Genomic DNA, 27206 nt, shown 5'->3' with positions numbered 1-27206 from the left:
TTTGCTTTCATAAAACAATGTCAAGTTGTTGGAGAGTTTTAAAGCCAGGTAGTAACATGATTGATTTTCATTTCTAAGAAACATTCTGATTGTTGAGTGATGACATGATTATAAATTAAATATGAAATTGAGAAGATCTGTTAATTACGGGCAACTATTAAACTTAGCTTGTAATGGGGCTGAAGTGATAGTGGAGAAACAAATTTGGCTTATGTTAGTCGTAGTGGTAATGAGTTGGTGATAGACAGTGTTCGAGGTGGGCAGAGAAAGCAATTAAAAATTATTAATAAGTAAGATTCTCAATATTTTTTTTCAAAGGTCTTGATTTACTTATAAGAGATAGGAAGAGAGAGAGAGAAACAACAACAACAATAGAACATCATTTTGGCGCATATAATGCCAGTGATCAAACTTGGGACCTACAACAACAACAACAATAGAACATCATTTTGGCGCATATAATGCCAGTGATCAAACTTGGGACCTACAACAACAACAACAATAGAACATCATTTTGGCGCATATAATGCCAGTGATCAAACTTGGGACCTACAACAACAACAACAATAGAACATCATTTTGGCGCATATAATGCCAGTGATCAAACTTGGGACCTACAACAACAACAACAATAGAACATCATTTTGGCGCATATAATGCCAGTGATCAAACTTGGGACCTAATGATTTGAGAGTCTAATTCTATATGCAGTGCACCATCTCTTGGACTACAGTTCCCAATCTCTTGGTTTAATAAGTGGGAATGCAATTGCCATTTCCTGGACAATTGAGGAATGAAGTTAATCCAGGCTATTTTATTTGAGATGGCTATTGGAAAGCCAACTGGAGTGTTACTGTATGTAGACAGTAGATTGGTATATTTAGATATAAATAAAGTGTTAGAATTGAAGGCAAAATTACTGGAGTTACCGGTAAACAATGATCTGAGGTTGAAAGAAATCACTTAGGTAGAAAAGACAGATTAGGATTAGAAGGGGTGAGCTGAGGAGATAGCATAATGGTTATGCAAAAAAACCCTTCATGCCTGTACCACCAACGGTTCCAGTTTCAATCTCCAGCACCACCATGAACCAGAGCTGAGCAGTGCTCTGTTAAAAAAAGAAACAAACAAAAAACAAACAAACAAACAAAAACAGAGTTAGAGGGGGAAAACCCTGACATTGAGCAATGAAAAGCCAAAAAAAGGGACGAGAAGCAGCCATGATTTCTCTTTTTTTCTTCCTTCACAAAAGATTGTACAAAAGCCAAGAGGAAAAGAGGACAGTCAGTTATTTACTGATAACTGAAAAATGAAATGAATAGAAAGTTGTTTCTGATAACTAGAAAGCAGTGAGGAATTTGGTAGTATGGAAGGTCATAGTGACTGATAGGAACAGCTCTAGTGCTGTGGTAAAGAGCAGAGCTGCATTGGTTTATTTTAAGGTGTAAAGTGTGAATTATGAAAGTATTTTACAACTTATTCATACACCTACTGATAGACATTAGAGTTCTTCCAGCTTAAGGCTGTTCTAGATAGGGCAGTCAGGATAGTCTTGTATATATGTTTTGGTGAATTTGTGTACATATTTCTGTTGGATTTATACCTAGTAGACATTTCTAGGGTCAGTTTTAATATTACTGCTAAAGTGCATGATTGTCCCAATTGTACTCCTTCACTGCCACATGGGACTTCTTTAAAATTATCTCCTTCAGGGGACCAGGTGGTGGAACACTTGACAGAGTGCATATATTACCACGTGCAAGGACCTGGGTCAAGCTCCTGTTCCCCACCTATAGGAGTGAAGCTTCTTGGCTAGAGAAGCAGTGCTAAAGCCTCTTTTTCTCTCCCCTTCTTTCGCTACCCTCTTTTTCTCTGTTTCTATCAAAAAAAGAATATCTCCAGTGATAATCCTCATGACAAATAAGTAAATAAATACAATTATATGCTTCAGAAAGATCTCCATCATTTTCAAGGAAGTACCGTCATTTATGTATTTATGTTTTGTTTTCACAAATAGATTATAGTGTATTTACTCAGCAACCACAAGAGGAAGAAATGGATTCAAAATCTTTCGATGAGATGGAACAGAGTTTGCTTATTCTTTCTGAAACCAAAGCTTCTCTGATAAGCACCATGAGCCTTTGGAAACAGCAGATGTTTACGATGGCAAAGTTTCATATTCTCACCCTGAAACGTGAAAGTAAATCATTGAGATCAGTGTAAGTATAATGACTCTTCTGCCTAATTTTTAAGGATAAAAATAGAAATTACCATTTTAATAATTAAAATAGACATGTAAACATCAATATAATTTTTGAAAGACTAACTGATTTTATAATGTAAGAGAAAAGTATGTTTATAGAAATTTTATCAGATTCCATTAGTGCCTTACTCTTTTTTTAAAACTAGTATTTAATTAAAAAATACTGTAGGTTTGGAGAATAAACCTAGTGTCTCACAAATATATAATAATACTAGTGATAAACCTTTTGGGACCATTTTTTTTTTTTCATTTTTTACTTAGACAAATGTAAGAAAAGAAACAAGATAGAAGATAAACTATAGCAGCTTTTCACCTTCCATGGAGCTTCCCTGCATTATCCCTTGTGCTCATTTGTCATGCTGGTTCCCCAACCTAGAGCCTTGGACATGCTAAGAGACCCACTGTGTTGGTTGAGTTATCTCCTGGTCACCAACAAATAGCAGTTTATAATTGTAGAACTTTTAAACTGCTATCATTGTATTAATTTTTTTCTCCATCTCCAGGGGCTTCATTACCCCAGGTTGGGGTGTAATGGTTTATAGTGAAGTTGTTGACATCTCCCTGTGAAAGTTCTCTGTAGAACACTCCTCCTCATGTAACACCCTCATCTCTTCACTATCTCCTTCCCCCTCACACCCCAGAGCCCTCTGCTTTGATGCAGTATACCTCTCCCAGTCCAAGTTTCACTTTGTGTTTTCCCTCTCTCTTCTTATTTCTTAAGTTCCACCTATAAGTGAGACCATTAAGTATTTGTCTTTTTTTTTTTTTGTCTTTGTCTTACTTACCATGACACCTCCAAGTTCCTTACATGATAGGGCAAAGGAGATGACTTCATTGTTTTTAGCAGCTGATTGGTATTCCATTGGATATATGTACCACAACTTTCTTAGCCACCCATTTGTCCTTGGTAGTCTTGACTATTATAAATTGTGCTGCTATGAACATAGGTGTACATAAATCTCTTCTGATAGGTGTTTTTGTTTCTTTTGAGTAAATCCCCAGGAGACAGATTGTTGGGTCAAAGGGTAGATCTATTTATAGTGTTATGAGAAATCTCCAGGCTGCTTTTCACAAGGATTGGACCCATTTACATTTCTACCAGCTGTGTAGAAGTGTGTCTCACTAGAACCCACTCCTGCATCCTGCATCCTAGCCAACATTTGCTGTTACTGTTCTTTCTAATATATGGTGTTCAGGGGGTGTAAATTTTTATCTCCTTGGTGTTTTTTTTTTTCTTCTCTCTGACAATCATTGACTTTGAGCACTTTTTCAGGTACCTGTTAGCTTTCTGGATCTCTTCTTTGGTGAAGGTTCTGCCAGTGTCAATGCCCATTATATATATATATATATATATATATATATATATATATATATATATATGTTTTGTTTTTGGTTAGGTTTAGTAAACTCTTTGTTCTTTTTCTGTAGAGGAGCAATGTAAATTAGTGTAGTAAGGATGAAATTTCAGAGATATCAAATATTCAGTGTTTCTTTAATTTCTTTGCTATATCTATATATGAATGAGTTGCCTTTTTATAAAATAAAAAAATAGATATAGCAAATAATCTGTTAGTTATAGAAAAATCCTTCCATCAGGAAGTGCATGGTGATTTGAGGGACGTGGTTGGGGAGGGAGAGCTAGTCCCTAGACTACCTGATTTTTTTATTCTAGTACAGTAAAGATTCTGTGAAGTTTACAGTAGTTTTGAAAATGAGAAACTTAACACTAAGCGGCTGGGGATGGCGATACATACATAGTTCTATGTATGATCTATGCCCATTTTTAGCAAAAAATTTACAGAATTGAAACAGTATTTTAAAAATCATTTTAATAATGTAATACATATAGGAGGATAGCACTATGAGCAAAGTGTTGCTTAATTCGCTTTTACATTTTAAAGTATCTGTCAGGTGAAAGGTGAATTAAAAAACTTTATTATTATTATTTTGCCACCAGGGTTATCTTTGGAGGCTTGCTGCCTACGTAATGAATCTATCAACCGATAGATTCAATCTATCACTCCTGGTGGCTTTTTTTTCTTTTTTCCTTTTCATTTGACAGGACAGAAAATAATTGAAAGGGTGGGCAGATAGGAAGGGATAGAGGAAATGTGCTCGACCACACATGAGACCTCCCCTTCGGGTGGGGGGGTGTGCTTAGGGCTTGAAATGGTCCTTGCACATAGAAAGGATTGTGCTCCACTGGGTGCACCGTCGCCTAGCCCCAGGTGAAGGGAGAACTGGAAAAAACAATGTGTCTATTACTTTGCCTTGAGAAGTATTATTTTGTCCTTTCAGGTTGCTTCTGTTGTTAATATTCCTTGCAGTTCAGATTTTTATGTATCTGGTGCATCGCTCTTTTAAAAATGCTGTGGTTCCTGTCAAACTTGTTCCAGACTTATATTTCTTAAAGCCTGAAGATAAACCTCATAAATACAAAACAAGTCTGCTTCTTCAAAATTCTACTGGTGAGAGTGTGTGAAGGTCTGTGAATGTGTGTTGATTGGGGCATGGGGTTGATGGGTATTTAGGTCAGAGATTTGGATTTTAGAAATACATGTAAGGGGAGTCAGGCGGTAGCGCTGTGGGTTAAGCACACGTGGTGCAAAGCGCAAGGACAGGTGTAAGGATCCTGGTTCAAGCCCCTGGCTCCCTACCTGCAAGGGGAGTCCCTTCACAAGTGATGAAGCAGGTCTGCAGGTGTCTATCTTTCTCTCCCTCTCTCTGTCTTCCCCTCCTCTCTCCATTTCTCTCTGCCCTATCCAACAATGATGACATCAATAGCAACAGTGATAACAAGGGCAACAAAAATGGGAAGAAAAAAAAAGAGGCCTCCAGGAGCAGTGGGTTTGTCACTGAGCCCCAGCGATAACCCTGGAGGCAAAAAAAAAAAAAAAAAAGAAATACATGTAAGGTAAAGGTATGGTCTCTCTGTAAAATGCTAATTGAATAAAACTTCTTATTGCTGCTTAATAATATATTACAGAAATGAAATTTTGCTTTAGCATAGATAATGATTTAAAAAAAATGTATGTCTAAATTAATGGAACTCTTTAAACTGGATAACAATTTAAAAATGTACATCTAAATAAGTTATTCATTGATGATGAGTCATATTACAGGCAGAGAATATTTTTAAGTGTAGATGATATTTTTAAAAATTTCTGAGTTATACACCTTATAGCAATAATTAAAAAAAAATTACTTGTTTTAGTGAACCATTAATGAATTATGTTTCAGGTATGTGTATCATTAAACATCACCATGTATCTATATTAAATTTATCACTAAAAGTTCAATTACATTAAAATTCTCATTTTGATTAAAGATATTCTCAGAGTAGTTTTTAATCCCAACATTTATGAGAAAGAAGATTAGTGTAAAAGTTGAAAAGCCTTTATAGAGTTATAGCATGTAGTGTTTATGTACTTACCCATTAAGTTAAAAAGTTTAATTTGTCAAGATGTATTTGCAGAATTAGAATAAATAAATATTTATTACATATATTATGTTTTAATGTATATTTTGGATTTGCCTGTATATTTTGGATTCTCTGATACTTAAGTTTCACATTGTGTCTGACAGGTCCTATTATACACTGTTATTGGTAATATTTTCCTTTGGTTTTGATTTCTGTCTAAGTATTACTGTCTTTTTTAATCTAGCTTTTGTGACAGTTGAAGGCAAAGTGCTGCTACTCATTAGATATATTAGTATAGATTTAAACTTCAATAAAAAATATAAAATATTTCCTTGGTTCCCAATAGAGTATAAATAGAGACCTGGTTATATATATTTCATCTTTTTAGGCAGTGAAAGGAATTGCCATTTATAAAAATCCTCTGCTCAGGGGAGATGAAATAGCTCACATGAGTAGTGAGCCTGACTCCCACTGCATGGAAGGAGCCTTCAGTGTTGTGGTCTCTTTTCCTCTCTGCCTTTCTCTTCTGTCTCTAAACCAAACAACAACAAAAAACCAAAATAACTTTTCTGTTCAAAACAGTCAGAAATAGTTTCTACATTTCTGAGTTAGGTATAAGTTATAATATAAAATTGGCAAATATATTTCTGTTCTCACCATTTAAACAAATTTTACATGATACTACAGTGGCACCAGTAGCTAAAATTTGCAGGATGACTATCAGATTCTGTTTTAAGGTCTGTGTGTTTCTGTGCAAAGTGTTAGAAGAGGTGCATAACATTTTGATGCACAGTTAGCATTATTGGTCAAGAAAATACATACCCATTCTTCTATTTATGAATGTTGAAGTTGTTTTTAGTTTTTGACCATAAAACAAAAAGATTCTTGTATTGATTTGGATTTGAATGTAGGCTGACTAACTCTAGCACCAATTTTCTTATTCATGTATTATCTAATGAACATTGATTTACAAAAAAGGGAATGTACTTTCCATTATTATTAAAAGCCTCGTTTATACTAATTATAATTGATTTTCTAATTTCAGACTCCGATATCACTGATCTTATTAGCTTTTTGACAAATCAGAACATACTGGTGACAATGTTCAATGACAGTGACTATGTATCTGCTGCTCCTCATAGTGCAGCTTTAAATGTGATGTCTGCAGAAAAGGTACGAGTAATATGTCTGAGTGTTTGCCCATTTGAGAGGTATAAAGGGGTGATAGTTCCTCTAAAGTTAATTATGTGCTGATTTGACTTCACTAGTTGATAATTAATAATGCTCTTTGAAACAGCTGGTCTTGATGGATGAACTATGTACAAAGCTTTGAGGAATTTTAATTTAATGTTGGATTTTTAATTTAAATTATTAAAATGGTTATAGATTCCTAGCCAGATTACCTTTATCTGACATTATCTATTAAGTATTTCTGTGACTTGTGAACCAGTTCTTAGTACAGTGAGAAGTAGCTAGGGAGTCCGGTGGTAGCCCAGCAGGTTAAGTGCATGTGGTGCAAAACACAAGGACTGGCATAAGGACCCCTGTTCGAGCCCCTGGCTCCCCACCTGCAGGGGAGTCACTTCACAGGCGGTGAAGCAGGTCTGCAGGTGTCTGGCTTTCTCTCCCCCTCTCTGTCTTCCCCTCCTCTCTCCATTTCTCTCTGTCCTGTCCAACAACGATGACATCAGTAACAACCACAATAATAACTACAACAGTAAAACAAGGGCAACAAAAGGGAATAAATAAATATTAATAAAAAAATTTTAAAATAGCTTAGCTGATGAGAAAGCTATGTATGTAACAATAATGTTTTTTTATGTAGTGATTAGTTTTTATTTTTAAATTACAGGACTATGTTTTTACAGCTGTTTTCAATAGTACTATGGTTTACTGTTTACCTGTATTGATGAATATTATTAGTAACTACTATCTTTATCGTGCAAATGTGACTGAAAGCATCCAGATCTGGAATACCCCATTCTTTCATGTAAGCAGACCAATTGTGTGTGTGTGTGTGTGTGTGGTAAAACAATGATTAAAAGTCAAGTGATAAGGCCCAAGTGATATCAAATGATAAGACATGATATTTATGAAAAGAGACTTTCATACCTATCATTAGGGATCTGTAGCAGTAAACAAATGACTAAGAAATTTGAAGTATTTTTGGAAGAATCAGACAAATAAGCATGGGAATATGTGTGGGAAGTTGTTTAATAATAGTGTTCTTTTCTAGTGTACATACTGTATCTTCTTTGCCCCATGGCCATATCTTTTTAGAGAAATACACAGAGTCCCAAGCATTCTGCATTTGGAGCACCATGTCTTTACTGGACGATCTGGAAAGCTTGCTGTCTCTATCAAGATCCTTAGGTCAAGCTAGTTATCATTGAGGCTGGTGAGACTGCCCCGTGTTGGGAAGAAGTAGCTTCTTGTTCCATAGAAAACTGAGTTTGCATATAGTTTTTCTCAGTGGTGAAAGAACTCCAAAATCCCAGTCAACTCAGAAGCAAAACAACAAATAAAGGCATCAAAGATTAAACTCACTTTTTTATGTTCAACTACAAATGAGCCCAAACCTTGAACATAATACAACTCCCCCCATTGAGTGGCTTCCCTGTGCTAATTTTTTTTTTTTTTACTTTTTACTTTTTATGTTTGAGACATAGATTACATAGATAATAGGTAGGGGATAGATTGACACAACACACAACAGCACTGTCTCACGCATGAAGCTTCTTTCTCTGTTGCTTCCATGGTGCTTCCATGTGTTGCAGGTGCTTGAACCCAGGGACTCATGAGCAATAAAGTATATGCTCAACTGTGAGAGCTGTCTCCCAGCCCCTAAAGATCATTCTCTAATGACCATGACCATTATAGTACCATTGCTGAACATAGCAGCTTTTTGTGCTCATTATTATTTTAAAGGAAATGGTAAAGTTAAACTATGTACTAGAATATATTGTAGATGAGTATGTAAGTAAAAAGATTTCTTCAGGATCATGAAGCTACTTTAAGTGGCAAAGTTAAAACTGTAGCTCAGTAACTCTGTGAACTTTCATATACAACATGCCTAGGATAGGTAACCTAATGTATTGCTTCAGAGATTTTGGTAGAAAGTACTAAGATAATATAAAGTGATTCTCACTTCCATTTTCTTATTCTGTGGTTGTCTTCCAGGAAATTACAGACATAGTTTTTAAAATTGAGCTTTATTTTCAAGCAGCTTTACTTGGGATTATTGTTACAGCAATGCCACCTTACTTTGCTATGGAAAATGCAGAAAATCATAAGGTAATGAGTCTAATTTGCTAATAAGAAATCTTGTATGAAGAATAACTTGCTTTGTGAGAGTATTTGTGGTTATTCTTTAGAAGTCAATGAGTATCATTACATTGATTCTAATCTACTATGGTAAGAATAATAACTAATATTTGTTACTTGAGTCCTTGTCTTGTGCTTTAGAAGTTATATACTTTAATTCTCACAATATTGTCAGTTTACCCATCACTTTACATGTTGCTAAAATGTGGTTAGGTTGACTAAAGTGGTTTCAGTACTGGATCTAGCAACTAATTGATGATCCTTAATGTTTTTTTATCAATATCCTAAGCTGCCATGAAATAGGAAACATTGTAAATATAAAGCACTTAATTTGGTTTTGTGGAAAAAAATTTTCCTTTGCTAAATTGTTTCTATAAAGTTATCATCACTATCAGAGCCTGTCCCAGGAGGTCACTTGCTTTGTTGTATGATGATTGCATGGTTAGTTTTATAAGCAATTGTCAGACTGTCAGACAAAGTATATGCTTTGAGTTACCATTATGGATTATTCAAAATAATTTTATTTCATTTGATTTATGCTTATGTTCTTGTACTGGAACCTGTATTTTTGTTCTTACTAAAATTTTTTCATTCTTTTTTTGCTTCTTTGCTATATTTTTATGCTATGTTTTTCTTATTTTACTCTTTGGCTAGCTCTTTCATATATTACCTTCATTTATTCAAAGTAGATACCTTTAGTGGATGGTGAAACCTACTGAATAAAAATGGCATTTAGATTTACAAAGATTTTAAAAATTCGAATTAAATAATGAGAGTGTAAGAGGCAAGTTGTAGTCATTCTGAAATCCTTTTTAGTTTTATTATAAGTACACATGAAATGCTTTTTACTTGTGATAATAATATCTTTTATGTACTTGAAAGAGTATATAAATGTTTTTTGTCTTTGCATTTTTACAAAGTGCAACTTGGAAGCCAAATTACATCCTTTTTGAAGTAAGATGGTAACTGCATTTTAATTGCTGTAATTTAGCAATTTTCTTGAGCATACTAGCTGTTTAAAAGAGATTTTTACGACAACTTGTATGTGTAGTAGCCTTAAAATAATGGTATCAAGGGGTCATACTTCTCTAGTCTTGAAAAAGGAAAGAGAAACTAAAATTCTACTTCAGACATTAGTCTTTACATTAAGAAAAAATAAATTTTGAAGAAAAAAAGCAAACATTAAAACAAAATGAGTACACATTTGTCTTGGTCTGTGACCTACCCTCGAATCAAGCAAGGAAGGTTGCCTATCTATTACCAGACAACAATAGAAGAGAGTCTATGAGTAATGTATAAGTAGATGATTCTTTTATACTCCCCAAATCAGCACATTAATAGTTTTTCAAAATCATCTTTTATAAAAAAATATTTTATCAGTGATATAGATATAAAATTTCTAATGTATTGTCAAGGATAAAGTTTCATGTGGAGACTGAAAACACTGTATTAATTCACAGAGTGTACTTAGCAACTTTTAAATATCAGTATCTAAAAATAATAATTCTTTTTCTGGTGGTCCAGGAGGTGGCAAAGTGGATAAAGCATTGGGCTCTCAAGCTTGAGGTCCTGAGTTCAATCCCCGGCAGTACATGTACCAGAGAGATGTCTGGTTTTTTCTCTCTCTCATCCTATCTTTCTAGTAAATAAAATATTTTTTAAAATAATTCTTTTTCTGGTTAAACATACATTTTCATATATATATATATATATATTTTTTTTTTAAAGCAGCAGTGTTTTCACTACTTAGCATTTACACAGAAATTCTTCCCATGACCTTTTTATATATATGTGTGTGTGTGTGTTTTAGTGTTTCATAGCAGCACTATATTCTGATTTTGAAGAATTTTGTTATAATTTTATCTTGGAGACAATGAAATAAAGGCTAAATGGAATTTGTATTGATCTCTAAGGTGCACTTGCTTTATCTATGGACCTGGAATGTGATATAAAATTTAATTTTTGGTTTAAATTTAGAATTCTACAATATTTTCTAGAGTGTTTTGTTTATTTATAAAGTATATAAAATCATAGTAATAATTTTTCCCTTTTTAAAATTTTAGATCAAAGCTTATACACAACTTAAACTTTCAGGCCTTTTGCCATCTGCATATTGGATTGGACAAGCTATTGTTGACATCCCCTTATTTTTTGTTATTCTTGTTTTGATGTTAGCAAGTTTGTTTGCATTTCATTATGGATTATATTTTTATGCTGTAAAGTTCCTTTCTGTGGTAAGTTATCAATTTCTGTGGTAAGTTGTACTGTTAACGATTTGTAAACAGAAAGTTAATTTTAAAAAGCTGCTTCTATAAACATGGAAATTGACCGATTGAATAATTTAAATATTAATTTTTATAGGAAATGACACCTGTATCTTTAATTATTGTAATGCTACCTATGATCAATCAATTTATATTATCATAATAAATGTAAAAACAGATACTATCAGAACAATTCTTGATACTGAGGTTTTTCCCTCATGTAGACTGTCTACATGAATGTAGTCAGAAATAGTTATTCCATAAAATGCTTCCTTGCCTCTATTACTGAAAATAATTTTATAGGAAAGAAGCTCTCTTATTACATAGTTTAAAATATGTCATGCATACCAAGGAAGAGTGTGGATTCTTTTATTTTTAAATATCAATGACTGACAATAGGTCCTTTCATGTAAATGATTTTATTAGAAAAATGGAAAAAGCACACCTGTTCAGGCTGAACTTGGTATAAGTAAGCTCATCAATTTTTCTAGAGAATCCATTGACCTTTATATATTAATCTCTGCCTTGTAAATTAGTAAATGCTTTTCCCAAAAAAAAATGTCCAACAAGACAATTAATGGATGGTTTCACGCATATGTGGAATCTAGAGGTCAAATACATATGAACTTGAAAAAAACAAACTCAGAAGCAAGCAAACTGATTCTAAGGCTTGTGAGAATTGTGGTTATTATTGTTGGGACATGAGAGGGTGGAGATACAGAAAGCTGGTAGTGGGTGTGGTGTGGAGCTATACGCTCTAATCTTTACAATCTTATAACCTACTATTAATAGCATGTAAAAATTTACAACATAGATTAAGTGCTATGGCTAGTAACTGATTGAGAAAAATAATTTTCAACCAGCTATACTAGTTTTATAATAAAGTAGTAATATGTATTAGCTGGTATGAAAAAAGAACTATAAATGCTACTGAGTTAAATGAGTATTCAGCAGTGGTTAAGGCATAAATTTGTATTCACTTCAGAGAACTGTGTATGGTAATTCCTTTTCTTACGCCATCACAATATCAGTTTTAGAATGTCTTACTCAGCAATAAAATCTTCTTAAGGATTTAATGTGTCTGGTGTTTGATTATATCTGTTTCTGGTTTTTCATATTTACATATAAAAATGCACATTTTTGTCTTACAGGTTCTTTGCCTTATTGGCTATGTTCCATCAGTTGTTCTATTTACGTATGTTACTTCTTTCACTTTTAGAAAAATTATAAATACCAAAGAATTTTGGTCATTTATCTACTCTGTGGTAAGTCACATTTTATTTCACCCCAAGTTTTCAAAGCAGCTTATTTGAGAATTCTGCAGCCTTTCATATTAATATTGTTTCTCTTCTAAATTTAGAACTTTTTTGATAGCTCTTATCATCTTTGTGTATTTATCTATATGTCATCTGTATCACCCAGTCTATGAAGGGATGATTTGAAAATACTTAACAACAGTATGGCAAAGATACCAACTGTAAACTTGCATCACAATACTGATGCTTCCTGGCTGCATAATCATTTCAGGCTCAGCTTTTACTAGAGGATTAAAAACATAGCTGTATTGTGAGGCCCAGACTTAAAATTGTTTGTATGAAATTTCTGAACTCTTTTTACTTATTCTTTTTTCTTTTTTTCTTTTTAGACAGCATTGGCTTGCATTGCCATCACTGAAATAACTTCCTTTCTGGGATACACAGCTACAGCTATTCTTCACTATATCTTTTGCATAGTTGTTCCAGTCTATCCTCTTCTAGGCTGTCTGATTTGCTTCATAAAGGTAGGTCTGTTGGGTGTTTTAATATTTAAAAAGCATAAATACTGACTAATCTTTAAGCTCTTCTTATGCTGAAACTAGTAAATATATCTGTGGGACTGTTTAAGACCTACTATAATTTAAAGACTAGGATTATGTACAAAGAAAGGCTAAGAAAAAAAATTAGGGGCCAGGTGATGGCACACCTGGTTAGGTGCACAAGCTATATTGTCAAGCACTGAGGTTCCAGCCCCTGGTCCCCATCTGCAGGGCGAAAGCTTCACCAGCGGCAAAGTGGTGCTGTAGGTCTCTCAGTCTCTTTCCCTTCTGTCTCCCCTCTCCTCTCAATTCTCTCTTTCTCTATCCAGTAAATAAATAAATACATAGCTTTTTTTTTTTTAATTTTTTATTTAAGAAAGGATTAGTGAACAAAAGCATAAGGTAGGAGGGGTACAACTCCACACAATTCCCAACACCCAATCCCCATAACCCACCCCCTCCCCTGATAGCTTTCCCATTCTCTATCCCTCTGGGAGCATGGACCCAGGGTCGTTGAGGGATGCAGAAGGTAGAAGGTCTGGCTTCTGTAATTGCTTCCCCGCTGAACATGGGCGTTGACAGGTCGGTCCATACCCCCAGTCTGCCTCTCTCTTTCCCTAGTAGGGTGTGACTCTGGGGAAGCTGAGCTCCAGGACACATTGGTGGGGTCTTCAGTCCAGGGAAGCCTAGCCAGCATCCTGGTGGCATCTGGAACCTGGTGATTGAAAACAGAGTTAACATATGAAGCCAAACAATTTGTTGAGCAATCATGGATCCCAAGCTTGGAATAGTGGAGAGGAAGTGTTAGGGAGGTACTCACTGCAAATACATAGCTTTTAAAAGAAATATCTGAAGATGGGAATTTCAATAAGTAGCTTAGCTTTAGATAATACATGTTTGCTCAACAATATGTTTCTTCCCTTTTTAAAATTTTTATAAGTGATTTAACAGTGTTTTACAAAATGTGTACGATTTGGGGAGTGTAATATCCTGTGCATTGGAGCTAAAATAAAATTACTACTCAAAATACTTTGACTTTAAATTTGTGTAATCCCCTCCCCCCACACAAAGCATTCTGTCATTAACTACTGGAGTTAACATAGACCCCAGAGGTTAATTTTCTCACTTCCCTTTACTTTATATGCCCAGGATAAGTAGTGTGTAACCATGTTACATACAATGCTATCTAATTTAAATATAATTTCAGCATTCCTTATAAACCCTTACTTGGTTTCAGTATTTTTCTATGTATTATTATTATTTTTAAGATAATTTTCTAATGGCATAAAGAACCATTTATTTACTGATATTGGTTTATTACAACAAATATAGAATAAGAGAAGGTTCTCTAATACGAGAGTTTTTTGTCCTTGTGGAGTTTGAATTGAGCTAACTTCCTAACATGTGGTTGCACTCACCTGCCCAGAAGTTCTCCAAATTCTGTGGTTAGAGTATTTAACAATATTCTTCCATTACTTAGACTGTATGCATGAATCAGCATCAGAGTCCTACCTTCTTGGTGGCATGTTCATGGCAGTGAACATTCTAACCACTTGGCTTCTCTGGTAACCAGTTGCATCTTCCATGCCATTTCATTATCATAAACCCAATATTGATTGAAAGGGACTTGTTTTACATCATGAAAGATAGTTCTATTACTACTATCAGGAAATACCAAAATTTTTAAAGGTTATGCTGCAGGAAACTGAGTCAGAAACCAAATGTTTTATCACAACATCAGAGCAATATGTAAATTAAAAGATGTTCGTTATAGGTTTCTCAGGAGGGAGGTTGGGCAGTGGCTTGCCTGGTTGATTGCACGTGTTAACAATTTTCAAGGACCTGGGTTGGAGCCCCCAGTTCCCACCTGTAGGGGAAGGTTTCACAAGTGGTGAAACAACTGCAGGTGTGTCTTTTCCTTTCTGTCATACCCTTCCCTCCCACTCAGTCGATTTGTTTCTGTCTTTAACCACTAAATAAATACATAATATATATATTTCTAGATTTCTTGGAAGAATAATGAGGACACCTATAATTCATGGGATAGGCTCTTTGTGGCTGTTATATCGGTAAGAAATAACAAATGCTTCTGTGTTAGCATGTTACCTTTAAAAAGTTTAGTTGATGATTTTTAGTTCTACTGTTTATCTTGTTGCCTAAAAATTAATGTGCATGAAAATTCAAATATGTTAGTTAGTTCTAGGTAATGTATATTTTGGAGGGCTGGTAACATGCCCACTTAAATATATTTGCCTTTCTCTAAGAAACAAAACAATTTTTTTAAGACACTGACTTCTAATGGACTTTAATAAAGATATAAAAAATATAGACACTAGGCAGTGCTCACATGTATACTAAGCCCCTGGTTCCCATCTGAGTTTAAGTTCTTGGTCCTCACAAGTGTGAAGCAGCTGTCTCTTTCTCCCATCCTCTCACTCTTCCCATTGAGTTTCTCTTAAACTGAATAGTTCAGTCACGAATGTTCTGTGCTCTTCTTTTAGCCTTATGTGCAGTTTGTGCTGTGGATTTTCCTCTTACAGTACAATGAAAAAAAATATGGAGGCAGATCACTAAGAAAGGATCCACTTTTCAGGTCAGTTATTTATTTTTTTTTCAAGTTTAAGGTTTTTTATAAGTGATTTAACAGTGTTAAATATTTGTAAAGTGAAGCCATCACCACAAGCTAAAATTGTTTGATCTGTCAGTTTCACAAAATCCTTATACCTAGGTGGCTGAGGTGTGGGGTGGTGCACCCAGCTAAGTGCACACATTACCATGTGCAAGGACTTGGGTTCAAGTCCCTGTTCCCCACCTGCAGGGGCGATGCTTTATGAGCAATGAAGCAGGTCTGCAGGTGTATCTGTCTTTCTTTCTCTCCCTACTTTCCCCCTCCCCTCAGTGTTTCTTCGTCCTGTCAGATAATCCAGTTTCAGACATGTGACTTAGATGCACTGCTGCTTCGTATCTTCTTGGCCAGACTCCCTCCTCCTTCCTTCTCCTTTTTCCCTTCCCCTGGACCTCCTTCTTCTTCTCTTTTAATTATTGGGGTTAGGGGGCTAACAGTTTACAGTATAGCTGTTGACATATGGGTACAATTCTCCAGGCTTTATTTATTTACTTATTTATTTCCAAAGTACTGCTTAGCTCTTGTGGTGCTGATAGCGATTGAACCTGGCAGTTCAGAGAATTGTTTGCATAACATTATGCTGTCTCTCCTCAGCCCCACCTTTGTTTATATCACTGTTTTATAAGCCTATCATTTTTTTCTAGTTCACACCTTCTTACCTCTTTCTTCTTGATCACTTATTCCAAACTTTTTTTTTTTTTACTTAGATTCCCAATTTCACCTCACCTGTTTATGTTATGTCTCTTAGTAGAATCTTACTATCTGAGAAAACAGAATTACTTTAATGTAAATTAAAATTTTTATACTTATCTACATCTGCATTCTTTGCTTTTCTCAGTCCCCAGAGACTCCTATATCCTAATTTTCATTTGTTCTTTCCACTTAAGTGTATTGTTTAGTCATTTTTTCTCTTTCTGTGCCTTTCAATTTTGAAGACTAGGAGGGCCAGTGAAATAGCTCACTTGGATGGTATTGTTTTGTCACATGCATGACCCAGGCTGGATCCTGGCTGCAGCCACACTGACCATATTTAGTGTTGTGTATTCTTTAATAGCCTCCCTCTCTCTGTCTCCCTCTCCCCCCTCTCTCTCTGTCAGCCTCTTATCTTAAAGAACAATAACAGTGATACCTCTGATGGAAAAAAAAAAAACAACATCTTTTTGTAAAAAAGTGGCTGACATATACTGGCCATAAATAGTGTTAATAGATGAGTGGATTAAGATAATGTCCGAATAGTATCAGTAGATAAAAAAAATGGCTTTATAAATCACACATTCAGAGTTAACCACAGATCTCATTTTTAAAGCATAATTTTTCTATTTTCTCTGCTTGAATTTCTTACTATTTCAATTGTTTGAAAGTCTACTGTTTTTTTTTTTTACTTAGGACTTTTTCCATGAAGTCCAAAAACAGGAAGTTTCCTGAACCACCAATTAATGAGGATGAAGATGAAGATGTCAAAGCTGAAAGACTAAAAGTCAAAGAGCTAATGAGCTGCCAGTGTTGTGAAGAGGTGATTTAGTCTTTATTGCTGAGTCAATGAAATGTGCAAGACTGATTAGTGCCCTGTTCATAGTAATGGAACTGAAAGGGGAGTCGGGCTGTAGTGCAGCGGGTTAAGCACAGGTGGTGCAAAGCACAAGGACCGGCATAAGGATCCCGGTTCGAACCCCGGCTCCCCACCTGCAGGGGAGTCGCTTCACAGACGGCAAAGCAGGTCTGCAGGTGTCTGTCTTTCTCTCCTCCTCTCTGTCTTCCCCTCCTCTCTCCACTTCTCTCTGTCCTATTCAACAACGACGACAACAATAATAACTACAACAAGGGCAACAAAAGGGAATAAATAAATAAAATAAATATTAAAAAAAAGAAATGGAACTGAAAAATAGTTTTCTTCTCATGTGAATCAATCTGGAATAAAACACTTTTTAAAAAAATACTTTGGCTCATTTACTTATGAAAAAAGTACAGTAATAATATATATCTAGATAATAATACATATTATCAACTTGATTTTTATGATATGGACAGGAATTGTATGTAATCTGTAATTTCTTAATAGATATTTGATTTATAATTCTCTTTTTCAATTTTTTTTCTCTTATCAGAAACCAGCCATTATGGTCAGCAATTTACATAAAGAATATGATAACAAGAAAGATTTTCTTACAAGAAAAATAAAGAAAGCTGCAACAAAATATGTCTCTTTCTGTGTGAAAAAAGGTGAGTGTTCAGTATTTTTAAAATAACTCCCAAAACAGTAATTTTCATTTTTAATTTGATTTACATATTACTTTTCTTCTAATTCATTTAGGAGAGATCCTGGGGCTATTGGGTCCAAATGGTGCAGGCAAAAGCACAATTATTAATATTCTCGTTGGTGATATTGAACCAACTGCAGGCCAGGTATGATACAAATCATTGTGGATTATGTTGACTATAGTCTGTGTTTCTAGTTAGAGTAAATTTTTAAATAAAATTTAGGATATTTATGCTTAAATTTCATGTTCTTAATTTTTTAGTGTGACTTAAAGTGTGATCTTGGTTATCTGAAAATAAGGCTCAAAGTGATATTTTCATATACATATTTGTGGATCTAGGTAGGGGTTTGAATTAATCCATTTGCCACTGTCTTCACAATGTAAATTGATAAAAACTAGTTGACTTAAATTGGCATTTCTTTAGGTGTTTTTAGGAGATTATTCCTCAGGCACAGTTCATGATGATGATTCTTGTAAGTGCATGGGATACTGTCCTCAGATAAACCCATTGTGGCCAGATATTACACTGCAAGAACATTTTGAAATTTATGGAGCTGTGAAAGGAATGAGTTCAAGTGACGTGAACGAAGTCATAAATCGGTAAAATTTAGAGTTTTTTTAACACCTAAAAAACAGTTTACATATTAAAAAGTTTTATAATAGGCATGTTATAGAATCATAATCTTCATGGAAAATAGCCATTCTTTTTCTTATATTCTTTACCAAATTGTTGTGACTATGAGTAGTAAAAATGGTTTTTTGAATTCTAATTACAGAATGAATGTACCTATAGCTGTCATGAAACTAATTTTAAGTTGAAGTATGCCATTCTTAAGAGATTGATTTCTTTAAAATGGTATATAAGTTTGAGGTCTAGTTGTAAATGTCAGTGGAATATTCTAAGAAAAAAAGAATGTTAATGATCACAGTTTCTATCTTCATAATATATTCATCTTTTATTATTTATTTTGCAGAATAGCACATGCGCTTGATCTAAAAGAACATCTTCAGAAAACTGTGAAGAAACTACCAGCTGGAATCAAGCGAAAGGTACTTTTATTTATCAGCAAATAGGTATTTCATTAATAGTTTAGTATGTGATACTTTTTTGAAAGACTTCCCTTTATTTCTTCCATCTAGTTGTGTTTTGCTCTCAGTATGCTGGGGAATCCTCAGATTACTCTGCTAGATGAACCATCTACAGGTATGGATCCTAAAGCCAAACAACACATGTGGTGAGTATGATATTTAAGATATTTTGAGACACACTATAGCACTGTATCATAGTTTGTAATATAGTGACATTTTATAATGATGGTTTTATATGAGTCATATATACATAGTGAATTAAAATCCTATAATAATTAAAAATGAGATATTTTCATTTCTAGACATTCTCCAAAACTTTTAAATGATCATACCTTTTATAAAGTATCAATAATAGAGTACTACCGTCTGAATAATTCTTAGGTGTTTTTCTAGTCATTTAGCATGTGAATTCTTTATCATAATATTATTATCTTTGGTTTATATTGGAATTCTGTCTAGAAAGTCACAGTGATAATTAGTTTTCTAGCCTTTTGAGTATAGATTGTCATTTCTATAAAATATAAGGGTCAATTTTGATGTATGTTAAATTTTCCCTATGATTTCTGGCTGTCTTATTATGACTTTATTAATTTTTCAACACATGGAATTATCTAAAATATGGAATTTCTGTCCAATGTTTTAAGAATAAAAGAGAATAGAGAAATTATAGTTGGGAACAATATGATAGCAACTGCAGTTGATATTTTAATTATCAGTTGACCAAATAGTTGGTTTATGAAACCAACTATTTTTTTTTTTTTATTAACAGTCACATGCTTTTCTCTCTTTATATTTCATTTATGTTTTATAGGCGAGCAATTCGAACTGCATTTAGAAACAAAAAGCGGGCTGCTATTCTTACCACTCACTATATGGAGGAGGCAGAGGCTGTCTGTGATCGAGTTGCCATCATGGTGTCTGGACAATTAAGGTGGATGTCAGAACAAACTCAGTTGAGGACAGCAGAGGTGTAGATAGGTCTTGAATTCCATCATTTAAAAAACTGACAATACACATTGATTTAGATGTTTAAGGTCATATTTCCATATCTGGGTTTTTGAATCAGTTAAGTTTTATGTAGAATTACTGATTTAGATGTTTAAGATCATATTTCCATGTCTGGGTTTTTGAATCAGTTAAGTTTTATGTAGAATTACTTGGTAATATTCATTATTAAAAAAAATAGCTAAGCTACTTTGCATGTGAAGTTGGCTTAATTTAACAGTTTGGAATTTTATTTTTAGGCATAATATTTATTACATTAAATAATTCCCTTGGGCGGGGAGAGTATAGGCCCAAAAAGGATGACAGAGGACCTAGTGGGGGGTGTATTGTTATGTGGAAAACCGAGAAATGTTATGTACAAACTAATGTATTTACTGTTGAAAGTAAAACATTCATCCTCCAATAAAGAAATTAAAAAATTAAGGGGAAATGAAAATTGTAAAAAAAAAAAAAAATCCTTAAGATTAGTTTATAGCCCCAAGTATAAAATAGATACATGAGTTTATATGGACATACGTACATGATTTAATGAAAATGTAAATGTGGGAGAAGTGTCAAATATTTCTTAAAGGAAGATTCTACATAATGTATGTAGATATTATCTCTTCTAGGAAGGGAAGTTTTGTTTCCCACCTCCCAAATGCAGTCTTGATATACTTAGACGTTATCTCCTCTCTGATAAAATATAACTAGAAAGATGCTTTGGGCGCCCTACTATCTCTGACTGTCCTTAAATTAGTCTCATGAGAAACACACCATACTTCTCTGACTTGAGTAACAGCCTCCTAAAATACCCAGCTAGTTCTCTGCTTAACACCCAAAGTCCTGTAGAAAAGGGAAAGAGTAAGAAACCCACAATTGAAAAGAGAGGAGAAAAATAAGTGTGGGGTAGTATCCTGGACAGATCCTAGAAAAGAAAAAATACACCCATGAAAAAAAAACCTGGTGAAATCCAAAGAAAGCTGATAGCATTGTACCAATGTTGGCTTCTTTATTTGGATAAATATGCTACGGTGTACTATACCATAGATGATATTAGGAAAGCTGAAACTAAGTGAGGGGGCATATAAACGGTCTTTGTATTATATTTGCAACTGTTCCATAATGTTACAAATGTTCCAGTATAAACTTTTTATTTAAAGCACTGTTTAAGCAAGAAATCATTCTTTGAAACTTAGAATCAAATGATTCTACATATGAACTTTCTGTTAAAAATTACTACAGATGTATCGGGACAGTCCAACATCTGAAGAGTAAATTTGGAAAAGGCTACTTTTTGGAAATTAAATTAAAGGACTGGATAGAAGATTTAGAAATAGACCGCCTTCAAAGAGAAATTCTGTATATTTTCCCAAATGCAAGTCGTCAGGAAAGGTAAAGAATTAAAGAAAAGTAGTCTTATTCCTTTGTAGAACATTATTTTTAAAATATGGTTATAAGTTTATAAAGTTGGTTATAAAAACAGGAGACAAGTCAGCATGTTAGAGCACAGGACTCATTTATGTGCTTGAGACCAGTGATTCCCAGTACTTCCTGTGCTGAGAACTGCTCAGAGCAGTGCTCTGGCCTGTTTCTAACATAAAAATAATCAAATCTTGAAGAAAAAAAAAAAAACTGGGAAAAAATCTCTGTGACTTTGACCTGACATTGAACTAATGCAGTTCAACGACTGAAAGTTAAAAATTCTTAGTAGTAATGAACTGCTTCATTGTACACAGAAAGTTTTAAAGTTTTCACTATTGATTTCATTTTGAACATAAATATTTTTACCTTCGGCTTTAGAAAATAGTGATTATTTAAAAAAATATTTCCTATATTTTATCTCTTCTTTGTCTTCAGCTTTTCTTCCATTTTGGCTTATAAAATTCCTAAGGAAGATGTTCAGTCGCTTTCACAGTCTTTTTCTAAGCTGGAAGAAGGTAAGTAATATTTGAGAATTACTGTGAGGCACATTCACATGGTAAAGAATTTTATTTTAAAAGTTTAAAGGGGTGTAGTGGTTATGCAAAAATTTTCATGCCTGAGGTTCTGATGTCCCAGCTTCAGTCCCAGAACCACCACAAACCAGATCTGAGCAGAGACCTAGTTTAAAAAAATGCTTACAAGGTAGGACTCAGTTTACTATAGAAATTAAACTCTGATAAATAAAATGATAGTCTTTTATTGATTAAATTTAAGATAGATGTAAATATTAATTCTATAGGATCTTTTTAGATCTACTACACTGTAGTGTAAATCCTTGACTATGTCTAGTAAACATCAGATTTTCACTTTTTTTTTTTTTAAGTTCACCTTAGTTCTTAATAATTTCTTACCAAAGGAGGGACATTGAGTTTTTTGAATCCTTAGTATGTACTGAGCCTTTGTGGTCACTCTAGTGGCAATAAGAAAAAGAAGAAAATGCATAGTGCAGGAATGTAGACATTCCTAAAAATATTTGAATCTGGGAATAACAATAAATAGCAGAATGAACATAGCTGGCACTTAGGAAGAGATAAGTTCCTTATTGGAGCAGGAATTCATCTGCAGGTTGTTTTATGGTATTTATAGATGGTGTTGTAGCAAATACTTGTGTATTTTTAAAAATATTTATTTACTTTTAATTTATCAATACAGAGAGAAATTGAGAGGGGAAGGGAAGATAGAGAGGGAGAAAGAAAAAGAGGAGGTATCTGCAGCACTGCCTCACCACTTGTGAAGCCCCCCCCTTGCAGGTGAGGCGCGGAGACTTGAACCTGGGTCCTTACAAGGTAATATGTGCACTCAGCCACATGTGCCACCACCCAGCCTCTGCTTGTGTTATTTTGACAATTAAAGGGCGTATCGGAAACACCTAAGGAGAATTAAAGGGATAAAGAGAAAAATCAGAAACTTGATAGTAGAAATAAATGTTAAAGGACATGACCAAATGATCAATATCCAGAATCCAGTTTCAGCAGTCAAGAATAAAGTGTCTTGGAATTAAGGCATGGGAGATAGAAAAGAAGGCTCACAAGACTAGAGACAGCTCACTAGGGAGGACAAGTATTTTGCAATGTGTGCCTTATGTGTGAGACCCACGATTGAGCCCTGGTGACTTGGGGGTACTCTGACCTGGAGGAAGCTCCAGCGCTATAGTATCTTCCCTTTTCTCTGTCTGAATGAAAAAGTGGCCCAGAGTGATGAAACCATGCATGCACCAATCCTTGGGTCTGGAAGAAAAAGGAGGGAGGAAGGGTGCGAAAGGAAGGAGGAAGGGAGGAAAAAGAGAGAAACTTGCAAGGGATTAATAATGAAAAAAAGGTGAATAAGGCAAGTAATATTATATATATAGTGACTAGGGATATAGAGGACTTGTGTGGTGGTAAAAAATAAAGGGAAATAACATGTTTTAGCAGCTCTAGACTTAAGTTCATTGATCACTATGATTAAAAAAAAAACATTTTCAGTCAGTAGTTACCATTGTATAAGGTGATAAGTAAAAAACTGTTTTTGTATTTAATAGCTAAACATATTTTTGCCATTGAAGAATATAGTTTTTCACAAGCAACACTGGAACAGGTACTGTAAAGTTGAATTTTTAAAAATTACTTTGAGAAAAGTATTTAATAAATAATTATTGGGTTTGTATTGGAGAGGGAGGAAGACTATGAACTAGAAAAAACTGTTATAGAATATCCTTGAAATCTGTATTATCAAAAAATCTTCTTCATATATTTAAATTGACTATCTAAATTATTTTTGAGTTTCATAGAGAGAATGGCCCATGGCTGTAGCATTTCATATTAACATATCAGGCAATATGTTGTCTAGATATCCATACATTATTTTTATGCGAATGCTATGTAAGTGGATCAGTCAAAGCAGTTCTTTAAAATGACATTAATATCCATATTAGATTGTTCTGTTTAAGTATTCATAGCAGCAAGTCTCTTGACGCATGAGTGATTAATGTGATTAGATACAGATTTGTACTGTTGGGGCCTGGTGATGTGCACCCAGTTAATTTGTACTGTTTCTGATTTATTTAAGAATTATTTGAGATCATTGTAATACAGAATGCTGTATTCATTTATTTATTTTTATTTAGGTTTTTGTAGAGCTCACTAAAGAACAAGAGGAAGAAGATAATAGTTGTGGAACTTTAAACAGCACGCTGTGGTGGGAAAGAACACAGGAAGACAGAGTAGTATTTTGAATTTGTATTGTTCAGTTTGCTTACCATATTTATTTATTTTTTTACTTTGACTTTGTTTTTAAAGATTTCTTCTTTCAGTGCTAACTGAAGAATCATGAAAGCACTTGGGATGTCTTAGGTTCCTTTATTGAGGTGCTGTTGTTTTATGTTCTGCTTTTTTCTTTAAATAAAACTTCTGTATAATGAACTAAAACGTCATGTTCGTATCTGAAGTATACAATACCATAATATGTAGGCAAAGTTGAATGCTTACTTTTCACCTTTCTAAATAATAGAGCTTCTGAGAGTATAATTTAAAGAAATAATGGTAGAATAATTATAATAAGTTTATACCATTTTACATAAGTAATGTTGTTACATAAGTTAACATACACATAGAGAAGAATCACAAAGCAGAAAATATTTTACTTGCTTAATTTCTAAAACTTTGAATGGAAGTTGGCCTGAAATGCTGAAGCAAAACATAAATAAAACAAACACAGTATCAACACAGACAAAGCCTTACAGGAAATGATATCCACTAGGGGGCACTCATCAATCATAAATGCACTTAGACCATATTCTAGTAGATACTTTTACACACATGTAACTTGGTCACTAAACTTTATTTCTTTTCTTTGTAGCTAATGCAGAGATGCTTATTTTATTTATTTTAATTAAAGAAGAGTTTCTAGAATCACATAGAAGCTTCAAATACAAAAATAGTCTTGACAAGTATCTGTAGAATTGGAAAAATTAAACTATTCTCTTTCATCATTCATGGCAGATAAAATTTTTGTGTACAAAGACCACTTTTTACTTTATTTAGAGTAATTTATATTGTCAAACTGACTATATGAATATTTTTCCATAGAGTTTTAAGTATAATACCATGTGTAATTTTATTTAGTAATTCACCTCAGATTTCACCTTGGAATGTATTGGGATATAAATAATGTATGGGGTGTTAAATAAGGGATGAAAAGTAAATTATACATCGTTAATAAGAAACCAGAATCTCACTTGTGACAGTGTTGAAGTAAAGAAAAAAAAGTCTGGTTAACATATCTTAGAAACACTTCGTGTACGACTCATGTATGGACTATAAGCACTAATTGACATTTTCAACAGAATTAAAGTATTAACTGGAGAAATAAGAAAATATATTGAGAGTGTGACTGTAACAATTATAAAGAGTCAGCAGCAACAACAGTAGGATTTGATACCAAGTCATTCTAAGTATCAAAGCCTTTGATGACATTAACTATTGAACATAGATAGAACTTCATAAACTTCAAATACCACTGTATAATAAGATAGCTGTGATGAAATTAACTATTCAACATAGATAGAACTTCATAAACTTCAAATACCACTGTATAATAAGTTAGCTGTGATGAAATGAACTATTCAACATAGATAGAACTTCATAAACTTCAAATACCACTGTATAATAAGATAGCTGTGATTTTAGGCTCTAATAACTGACTTAAAATAGCGTTCCTTTCTCAGTCTTAGTACAAACAAGGCACCTGATACTTTCCTCTATTGCTCTGGCTGTTACTATAAGCAATCCTAAAGATACCCACTTGACTATCACAGATCTTTGGTCTTATTTAAATAAGCTATGTTACAGTCTGCTTGATTTTTACAACCACAGTTAAGCCATCTTCACGTAAAATTTAATTGGTACCAGTTTTTAATTCTTCATTATCAAACTACTTGCTTCATGATACAAAACTTTTGGATTCTTTATTTGAAGATTTCACTTTTATGAAATTTTAGTACTGCATGATGAGTACAATTCAAGATGTATTTGGAAGAAAATATTTGTCTTTGTAGGTAAATTAATAAATCGCACATTGCATTTTTCTAAGCACATCACTGCTACATGGTATCATGAATTTGAAGGCATTGTAGTAGCTAATATTTACATACATAGCAGCAGCTTCTCTTCTGGTTTATGTTGTTGTATTACCTTAAGTATTTAAACTCAGTATAGGAAACAGTTCTCCCTATGTAGTTTCTAGGGTTTCGTTAAAAAGGTAGATTTTTTTAAAAAGAGTTTTGACAGTACCAAGAATGATTGTTTTAGAAAAGAGCATGACTGACATAGAACATTACTTGCTTTTGCACATTGCCATGCTCACTTTTTACGTGCAGATGTATCACCAATACAATGTAACTTTTCCCCTGCAAAGTGAAAACTTGAAATTAGCCATACTAGTCAAAACAAGACCCTTATCTATTATTTTCACTCATTCACATGACTATTATTGTTTTGGTAGTGTTCAAAAGAAGATACTTGAATTATTATTTTTTGACTTTCTAAGAGTGAGTACAGTTTGATGAGTATGAAATTGTTTGTGGAGATGTTCTGCTCCTTTTTGCATAGCAATGAAATGTTGGCTATCCTGAAAGGTAACTGAGCTAATACTCAATAAAACAAAGTCAAGCGGGACAGGAAGTAAAGGAGAAAATCAAGCTTGAGGTCTAGCTTTATTTAGTGTATAGTTCATGTTCTAAAACATGTATTATTTTATTTCAAAATACATTGTTAACCTCCAAGCTTTTTTGTACCATTACAAATAAATGTAAATTTGTATATTAGGCAAAGTTTTTTTTTTTTCAGATTTTAAAAGTAAAGGCTAGACTTCATTGAGTAACTGTGACTATATACTAAAAGCACAGATTTTTTTTTTTTGGAGTTATTAGGATCAAAATAGTAGGAAAATATAATGAGTTGACTTATTGTATAGCTTTTTTTAAGTAAAAGACTAGATTTTTCTTTCAAACATTTTTCTTTTAGATTTACACAAATAATGATAAATCAATATTTTAATATTAATTGTTAAAATATTTTCTTACAGTGATTAATTCAATATTTCAGTGACTATTCTAAACAATTGATTCTTTGCATGGAAAGATAAATTTCAGTTTTGACCCTGTATACCTTTACAGTTTTCTAGAAGGAAGATAAATACTTTTATAATTCTCTGTAATGT

At 33.6% G+C, this 27206-nt stretch overlaps 1 protein-coding gene across 3 annotated transcripts in view; it reads left to right on the top strand.

Annotated features, from left to right (window-relative positions):
* Positions 1 to 25371, top strand: part of ABCA5 (ATP binding cassette subfamily A member 5) — a 64250-nt gene extending 38879 nt beyond the window's left edge. For all 3 annotated transcript variants that reach the window (XM_007524435.3, XM_060202653.1, XM_060202652.1), the window contains 21 exons: positions 2018 to 2219; positions 4562 to 4731; positions 6730 to 6857; positions 7537 to 7674; positions 8865 to 8978; positions 11072 to 11242; positions 12424 to 12537; positions 12918 to 13052; positions 15071 to 15136; positions 15569 to 15660; positions 17080 to 17206; positions 17799 to 17913; positions 18005 to 18096; positions 18376 to 18551; positions 18926 to 19001; positions 19092 to 19186; positions 19852 to 19971; positions 21270 to 21419; positions 21885 to 21964; positions 23530 to 23585; positions 24115 to 25371. In XM_007524435.3, coding sequence (XP_007524497.1) covers positions 2018 to 2219; positions 4562 to 4731; positions 6730 to 6857; positions 7537 to 7674; positions 8865 to 8978; positions 11072 to 11242; positions 12424 to 12537; positions 12918 to 13052; positions 15071 to 15136; positions 15569 to 15660; positions 17080 to 17206; positions 17799 to 17913; positions 18005 to 18096; positions 18376 to 18551; positions 18926 to 19001; positions 19092 to 19186; positions 19852 to 19971; positions 21270 to 21419; positions 21885 to 21964; positions 23530 to 23585; positions 24115 to 24222 — 2525 coding nt within the window. In that variant the 3' untranslated portion in view covers positions 24223 to 25371. The remainder of the gene's footprint in view (positions 1 to 2017; positions 2220 to 4561; positions 4732 to 6729; positions 6858 to 7536; positions 7675 to 8864; positions 8979 to 11071; positions 11243 to 12423; positions 12538 to 12917; positions 13053 to 15070; positions 15137 to 15568; positions 15661 to 17079; positions 17207 to 17798; positions 17914 to 18004; positions 18097 to 18375; positions 18552 to 18925; positions 19002 to 19091; positions 19187 to 19851; positions 19972 to 21269; positions 21420 to 21884; positions 21965 to 23529; positions 23586 to 24114) is intronic.
* The last annotated feature ends 1835 nt before the right edge of the window (positions 25372 to 27206 follow it).

The sequence above is a fragment of the Erinaceus europaeus genome, chromosome 12 (assembly GCF_950295315.1).
Source record: "Erinaceus europaeus chromosome 12, mEriEur2.1, whole genome shotgun sequence".
NCBI lineage: Eukaryota > Metazoa > Chordata > Mammalia > Eulipotyphla > Erinaceidae > Erinaceus > Erinaceus europaeus.
The sequence above is the reverse complement of the archived record's forward strand: the minus strand, read 5'-3'. Positions and strand labels throughout refer to the sequence as shown.